The 8,854-nt window shown below is 34.1% G+C and overlaps 1 protein-coding gene across 1 annotated transcript; it reads right to left on the bottom strand.

Moving 5' to 3' along the window:
* Positions 1 to 820: 820 nt before the first annotated feature.
* Positions 821 to 7,812, bottom strand: LOC149169704 (sulfate transporter 3.1-like). Its single transcript, XM_089428775.1, has 13 exons — positions 7,372 to 7,812; positions 7,219 to 7,267; positions 6,842 to 7,049; positions 6,169 to 6,340; positions 6,002 to 6,067; positions 5,791 to 5,904; positions 5,582 to 5,698; positions 5,370 to 5,496; positions 2,341 to 2,627; positions 2,060 to 2,250; positions 1,886 to 1,974; positions 1,714 to 1,790; positions 821 to 1,626 (listed from the first exon to the last, which is right to left on the bottom strand). Exons 1-13 carry the CDS (start codon positions 7,681 to 7,683, stop codon positions 1,396 to 1,398), a joined length of 2,040 nt encoding a protein of 679 aa, XP_089284901.1. The 5' UTR covers positions 7,684 to 7,812; the 3' UTR covers positions 821 to 1,395.
* Positions 7,813 to 8,854: the final 1,042 nt, after the last annotated feature.

Raw genomic sequence — 8,854 nt, 5'->3', positions numbered from 1 at the left:
TTCAAAGTTTGGAAAAAAAAAAAGAAAATTCTTGTACATCAAAAAATTGAGAATAGCTTGCACCAGTATTTAATAATAAAACAATTTTTTTTTGAATTTTACTTTTAGTTATTTTATAAGATATTCATTATTTTTTATTATAATTCACATTATTTTTCTATTTAAAACAATATTCATTGTTTTTTTATTATAGTTCACATTATTTTTCTATTTAAAACATGTATCAACAAAAAAACAAAAACTTTCTCTCCCTAATTATCCAGTAAGTTAATTCAAAATTACAAAACAACAAGTCTACCCTAATAATCCAGTCAATTAATTCAAAATTACAAAACAACAAATCTATTGTATTATTTTACTTTATGTTATTTGTGATTATATAATTGTAGTGTTATTTTACTTTATGTTATTTGTGATTATATAATTGTGGCAGAAGTGATCTCGTCTTCACATTATTTGGCAATTAATAGTATTGAATACTATTGAAAAGGAAAACCAGATTTCATACCATTGGCTAAATTTATATAGATTTTTGAAATTAGCTGGATTTATGCGATTCCGTAGTCATAGCTCGTCTTCACGTGAAGAATTGTTTACAAAAGACAGCACTATGGATTAAATAAAAATAAATAATATCATTCAAAAGAAAATAATATTCAGGACCAAGACAATAATTCAGGATGAAAAGGATAGAGATAATATGCCATGTGAGAAATTTAAGCATTTCACTAGTTTTGATAAGTTGTCTAGAACATTGTCTCAAAAAGCTTACACATGGGTTGCTGAGTCTACAAACATACGCAGACCCATTTATCAACCAGATTATAGATTCTATGCTTTAGGGTCTACAACTTATGGCGCTTCAATTCTAGTTTGAATTGGTGAAGCACTAAAAACGCTTTCATAGTAATTTGATTTTGTATTCAAAATAAACTCTTGAAAATATGAGGATTGTGGGTTTCAAAGTTTCAAACGGCCGATTAACTAGATGATAGATCCTATACTTTGGGGTCTAGCACTACTGTCGATTTAGATGATATGTTTTAGGGTCTCTATCTACCGGCTATTATTGTGGTTTTGATAAGTTATGATACTGGGTGTAAAAGTCATCAAAACCTTAGGCCAAATGAAAAAATTTGCAACATTAACAGTGAACATTTAGTATAGTAAAAAGAAACTTCAAATCATACTAATGCCGACCTGTTGATTAAGTCTTCAATTTGAATTACAACAACGTTCTCCTAATGATGGCAACTCGATGTTTTGGAACTCGACAGAGATGGTCATGAAAATGGCGGGCGTAAATATCCACCACTCTCGGACTTCACAACAGACCCATGCAACGGGCATAAATATCCACCACTCTTGGACTTCACAACAGACCCATGCAATATATTAAACGTTGGTTTGATTATCGTGGATCGATTGTCGATCAATCCCAGCTTCTTCATCGTCGACACCTCGTGTGTTTGTTGTCAAGTTGAGCTTTTTTTCATGGAGGAGGGAAGTACAGACATTAACGGCCTCGCCCACTGTGAGAAACAGCAATTTTGGATCAACAAGTTGTCCAAACTTTAACTTGTGTAGTTTTTCCATAAACTCGGGTCCAGGATTGGCGAACGCAAGCTACACAAAACAATAACCGGAACCTATTACTCAAACCAACAATAATGAGAAGTGTATACTTATGGAATTACCCTAAAATGTCCGTACCTCAAGTTTTCGCTTCTGCAATGTCATTTTCAGCTCTTCTAGCATGCTGATTCCACTCGTGTCTATGCTGCTAACACCTGGAAAGCGATATATACTTTTGAATTGTCATAGAATATAACTAAAGATAGAACTGAGTTTACCCTAAAAGAAGCCATAAAAATGAGGTAATTACCACTCATGTCAAGGACGATATGATGCAAAATATCTGGACTGCAGTTGGCTAGGTAATATTCTTCTTCTTCCTCTATCCATCTGAGTACCCTACATTTATATATCAGAGAATTTATAAATCAAACCATATTCGGTATGCTGTCCGTTGGTTCAATGTAAAGGAAAGGGGACATACCTCTCTCTCATATAGTTACAGTTGGCGAAATAGATAGGGGAAGATATGCTGAGTATTAAAATGCCTGGGGTACGTTCTGAATGTGGGTACTGTTCCTTGTTTCTGTATATTGAAGTGCCACAAATGTTTTCCAGAACTGCTATGCGTGGCCTTATGACGTGCATCATTACTCTTGCTACAGAGATCGATACCTGCAGCATCCATTAATCAAATTATACCTCACTGATTTGAATTGAATGAGGAAATCTCAATCAGGTAAGTATATATATATATATACATACCGCAATAATGAGACCTAGTTGGAAGTCGTCGAATACTACCCCCAGAAAGGCTGCCATGCATACAACGAAATCGATTTTGTCGACCCTCCACATGTGGTAAGCAGCTTTGACGTCGATTATGCCCAACATTGCAGAAACAATGATGGTGGCCAATACCACCAGAGGAGTATAGTGGAATAGAGGAGTCAAGAAAAGTAGAGTTATCATCAGTGAAATAGCCATCACTAAATTCGACACAGCTGTTTTGCACCCCGCGTTGAAGTTCACTGCTGATCTTGAAAAAGGACCTGCAACGCCGAAGTTGATCATTTTAAACCTGAGCTATCTAAACCCTAAATTCCACATCTGATAGTGTGTCAATTCTATTAAACCTAGAGCCATTTATATTAAACTCAATGATCATTTATATTAAACTCAATGATAAAAAATTTGAAATGGTTAAATACGTAAATGCAAATAACATAGGATGAGGTTATTTTCTTTTGTTAAATTACAGTCCTAAATTAAATTTTAATTGAAAGGAAGACGGGTTCTCTTTTGTTTTCAAGATTGAATTGCTTCTCTCTTTGCTACGTTTGTTTTCTCACTGTAAGCTGTAATTCTCAGCATTGATTGGGTCAGTAAGGTTGACACTTACAGCAAGAGGTTATGGGTTAGGAAGTTTAATTAGTTTTAAATGACCATTTTTAATCTCATGGGTTAGGAAGTTTAATTAGTTTTAAATGACTATTCTTAATCTGATTGTGGATTTAGGTGACCTGAGCGTTTAGTGCCAAAAACATGGAAGGGTTCAGTAGCAAAATCAGCCAACAGTACTGAACCCTCCAATGACTTCAATGTAAAATAAGTAAGAAAATCAACACTACTGGAATGTAGAATGGACTTTAAGGGAATTGGAATAAAGCGGCTGATTGGTGTTCTATTTCGAAAATACCATATGTTCTCATTTATGATTATCTTCGGATGCATCTCCGAATCATATGTTTTGTGACTTTGTCAGAATGGTTTCTTACCGAATCGATTAAAATGCCTAATAGTTCCAACAAAGAGGTCCAGATAATGTCAGCTTTGGTGGAAATATAAAATAACAAAGATTATACAAACAGTGTAATTTTATGTGGAATAAATAATAGCAAAATCTGGTAGATATAAGTGTCATTTTCATAGTCAGATTGACTTATTAAAAATGAAAACGGTGTAATTTTATGTGGAATAAATATTAGTAAAATCCGGTAGATATAAGTTTCATTTTTATAGTCAGTTTGACTTATTAAAAATAAAACGTAAATGTGGTCGGGTTAATTGTGAAAAGGTTTTTGTTACACCAAAACTCTAAGGTGTTGGTAAACATTCCAGAGTTGGTAGGTTAATTGTGAAAAGGTTTTTTGTTACACCAAAACTCCAAGGTGTTGGTAAACATTCCAGAGTCGGTAAACATTCCAAACCACTCAAGGTGGAAATTATGGATTCTATAGAGGTGCGGTGATTCTTCCAACACCCCCTCAAACGCGGGTGGAAATTACGGATTCCATAGAGGTGCGGTGATTCTTCCAACACCCCCCTCAAACTCAATTAGGGGAATCGCTGTGATACCATAAAGAGGTTTTCTGTTACACCAAAACCCACAGTAACTAGGTTTAGTAAACGTTCCAAAACGGTAACTAGAATCCCAGGATGGAAATTACAGATTCCATAGAAATGGATGATTCTTCCAACAAATTGACTAAAAAATTTGCGATGTGAATTCATTATTATACATTATTATATTTGTGGTGTAAATCTATTATTATTGGCCCAGTTAAAGAGGATCGATGATTTTGATCAGAATTGAAGATACGCCAAATAAAAAAAATAACGAAAATTACCCATAGCCATCCAACCAACAATATTACATTCATGTTAACTTTTAATACATTGTCACATCAATATCTACTCTGATTCACCATTATAAATCATAGTCAAGGATGATTAATTTAATATTATAAAAACTATCACATTGAAGCGGTATTGTGATTAGAATAATCATTGCGAACAAAGATGCCCAAACAATGTCTCTTTTGGTGGAAAATATCTGCTAGTTTCCCACAAAGATGACCAAACAAGGTCTCTTTTGGTTGAAATATAAAAAGACAAAGATGGACACAATCGATGTCACTTTATATGGATAGACGTTGAAAATCTCTATAAATTAGTTTATTTTTTAAAGTTAGATTTGTAAGTAGAAAATTCGTAAGTTCTCGAATAAAAGTGTTTTTAATGTCTCTTTTGGTGGAAATATAAAAAGACAAACCTGACACAAACAGTGTCACTTTATAAGGAATAAACGTTAAAAAAATCTCTATAACTTAGTTTATTTTTTAAAGTTAGATTTATCGGTGGAAAATTCATGAGTTTTTGAATAAAAGTTTTTTAATATCTCTTTTGGTGGAAATATAAAACGACAAAGATGACACAAACAGTGTCACTTTAGAGGGAATAAATATTAAAAATCTCTTTAAATTAGTTTATTTTTCACTTAGATTTATAAGTGGAAAACGACAAAAATGACAAAAACAGTGTCACTTTAAAGTGAATAAACATTAAAAATCTCTTTAAATTAGTTTATTTTTTAAAGTTAGATTTATAAATGGAAATGATAAAGATTGAAAAAAGTGTCACTTTATAGGGAATAAACATTAAGCGGATAATTCATAAAGTTCTCTGAGTAAAAGTTTTTAATATTTTACGTCGATGAAGAATAACAAAAAGATAAAACTTATTACAAAAACAATCAAAATTAATTTGCTGAACGTCCGATATCAGCGTAACATAACATACACCAACATGGGCAAATCAAATCTTCGCCACTATTCTAAGGGGATCATGGGTCCAGTCACCACAGGGTGTCGAGAAATGTGGGCAGGCGAAATCCTATCCCTTTTTACTACATTGAACAGGCTGAACAGCTGACACTTTAAAACACACACATATGCTGAACGGTTGAGACTTTAAAACACAAAAATATGCTGAACGGATAATTGGAAAAGTACCTGTGGTTATGTAGCAAGAAGTGCAGGAACCGACTATATTCATCATTCCAATAGCCATCATCTCCTTGTTGCCGTCGATATGGTAATTTTTAAACATGGAAAACGATCTTCCAACGGCAATTCCTTCCTGCAATAACCATTTGACTTATATATAGTAGGACTGACATAAATTGAAATAATTGTTAGGGATGAGGGAACATGTCAGGCCTTACAGTTAGGGAAATGATACCAGAAATCACTCCAGCCTTCAAAGTGATCATCAGATACTCTTTCTCGAACACTAGCAGATCCATGGAGAGGGGATTTAAACCCCTTTTCAAATGACCAACCTATGCCCCTCCAACATACATAGTGAACATTACAACATAGTCATATTAAGCTAATAATATAATTCATTCATCATAATACTAAGATTCCATACAATTTGGATCCCGTGATTCTCTGCACGCGTGCAAAAGACCAAGATGCTTCCAAGTGCCACTGACAGAAGCGGAGCACCGGCGGATATGAGGAGGAGTTTCGGTACTTTCTTGCTCTGTCAATATCACGTGAATATCCCAAGCTATCAGACGGTGCATTCCAAATTCAGCGGCTTTTCTGAATCTAAAATGCAGGAGAAAAGAAGCACTTACGATGTAACGAGAAAGAAGGAGAAAGCACAGAAAGCAGATTCCCATCACAATGCTTTCCCACCTCCACTGAGCAAGAGTTAAAACCACACATTAGAGGTCTGTCTATATATAGATATATATAACATACGAAATGTGTAATCTAGCTAGGGAATTTGAAATGTAATAACCTTGTCAACTTGTTGAAAAACTGAACTCATCACCGAAACTACATCTGTTTTGGTTGTAAAGTGTCTTAGCCCGAGAATGACTTTAAGTTGTTGTAAACACACAATAGTGGCTGCTCCTGCCATGAATCCCACTATTGTTGCATGGGAAAGAAAATCTATAATGAAACCCAACCTGCAGCGTAGAATATGAAGTTATTAATAATCTGAGGTTTTAGGGTTAAGAAACCCTAAAAAGAACAAGCTGCCCCTTACTGAGAAGGGAAGGGGCAAGATGATCCATTTTATAAATTCCTTAAAGCTGGAAATTCAAAGCTAGAAAGTAAGTATTTTTGAATGTCAATATTTAGAGTCTATACCAAGACCAATAGTCAGGACAAACAGTTAGTCTATACCAAGACTCAAAGTCAAGACAAAGGTCATTATCCTAATGATGGGTCTTGGTACAAACTCCAAACTTTAGAATTCAAAAACAAATAGTCAGGACAAACAGTAAGTCTATACCAAAACCCAAAATCAAAGTCAAGAAAATGGTCTTTATCGTGATGATTGGTCTTGATATAAACTCTAAAGGTTAGAATTCAAAAATGACTACAATGGCATTCCAGGCATCTCAGAATCAAGATCAACCCCATAGAAATCTGCAATTCCTGAAGTGCTCAGCATGAATGAGTACCTGAGAAGGCCCAATGAAGCTTGGAAAAGACCAGCAAAAAACGTAGCAGTGAAAACCAAACGCATATACAAGTGTGGATTCTCCTCTGGAGATACCTCACTCCCAATCTTGGATGCTAGAATTAGCGATACAACTGCCGCATTTCCCACTGCGAGGTCTTTGGAGCTCCCCAAAATTACATATATTATAGGTGGCACGAAGCTAGAATCTGTGATATACACATACCATTACAGTGATCACACTAATTAATAAACTATGTATGTATATTGATAGCCAGAATGAGCCATTAAAGTGATCAAAATCATAAATAAACTCTATATGTATATGAATAGACAGAATAATATTAAGATGCTTAGTGGGTAAGTTGATTTTCTTACAAAGTCCTATTATTGGAGGCAAATCAGCGAGTTTAGCATAGCTTATTCCCTGATATAATGAACAAACCATCAATGAGTATACGAAATCATAAAATATTCTTTACATAAATTAAACAAAACAAAACTGGGTTAAGAAAATGAAGAAATCTTTACTTGAGGGATAGCAAGGCTGGCTATGGTGATGCCGGATATGACATCAGATTTAAACAAGTGAAAGGAGTATTGTGGTGCCCATTGGAGGACTGGAAAGAGATATTGAAGGGTCATCAAGACCTTTCGAGCAACGCTGCTCTCCTTCCTTATTTCCCTGAAGGGATCATCTGGGAAAAGCGTTTCCTTGACAGCCTCCTTCAAACGATGGCGTGTGCTCCGAGGGGGAGGAGCCATGACCCTGACCTTGTTATTGTGATCATGGTAATGCACTACTAACTCGAATTCACCCTCACCACTGACCGACTTGGTCATCTTTACAGAGAGATTTTGATCAGCCTGAAAACCTTTGTTCACTCTTGTAACTCTGATGGGTTAATCGAGAGTCCTATGGCGCTTCCATGCTGCCACATAAATAACTTGATGGTAGTGGGATTAATGATTTCCGGATCCGAAAAATATGACATTTGAATTAGTTAATATTTGCTTTTCTCGAGATATTATACCGTATGAAAGATGAATATTTGCTTTTCTCGAGATATTATACAGTATGAAAGATGAATCATTGGAAAATTCTATTTGGTCTCTTTCAATCATCCACCTGCCCAATTGGACTGGCCTCCTTTTCCAAATTGGTCCGCCGACCTGTATCCATTACCTACCGCACCGGACCGAATATCCATTATGCTAATTTTATAATGTATCTTCCCTTTCCAATGATTCATAGGGGCACAATTTTATAATGTCGCTGTCCTTTCGAGGGCCAGAATTTCTGTCATGCGGACATAGATGCACGTAAGCCTCGCTGATCGCTAGAGAATGACATCGGTGTTTGATGCCGTTTACATAGATCTCAAAATGATCCTTCCAGCATGATCCAGCCCGCCATAAAAATATCTTCCGAACAGCTTAATGATTTTAATTTTGGGGAATATCTAACTAAAGAATCATAATAATCTATGGCTTTCAACTTTATCATATGTGCTAGCTTAATGATTTCATTAATATTTTATATCTATATATATATATACTTTCTTATATTATAAATTAAATAATTATATAAAAAGATAATCTTTTATCATATAAATAAAATGTTATAATAATATAATATTTAATTAAATGAAAGTAGAAATGAATATATGATAAACTGGAAAATAATTTTTTCAAACTCCATTCATTGAAAATGAAATAGATTTTTTTGTTTTGGCACATTCTTAACTAAAAAGTGTTTAAAGTGATAAAATATTGCTAACTAAAGGATCACAATAATTTATAACTTTCGGCTTTGTCACATGTGCTAGCTTATTGATTTCCTATATTATATATATATATATATATATATACTTTCTAATATTATAAAATAATTTATATAAAAAAAAATCTTTTATGAATGTTATAATAATTTAATATTTAATTATATTGTAGAAATGAATATATGATAAAGTGGAAAATAAATTTTACGAACGACATTCATTGAAATGAAACA

The sequence above is a fragment of the Pinus tabuliformis genome, chromosome 4_2 (assembly GCF_031772625.1).
Source record: "Pinus tabuliformis cultivar Carrire ecotype Pingquan chromosome 4_2, CPIR1, whole genome shotgun sequence".
Classification (NCBI taxonomy): Eukaryota; Viridiplantae; Streptophyta; class Pinopsida; order Pinales; family Pinaceae; genus Pinus; species Pinus tabuliformis.
This window is presented reverse-complemented; position numbering and strand designations above follow the sequence as displayed.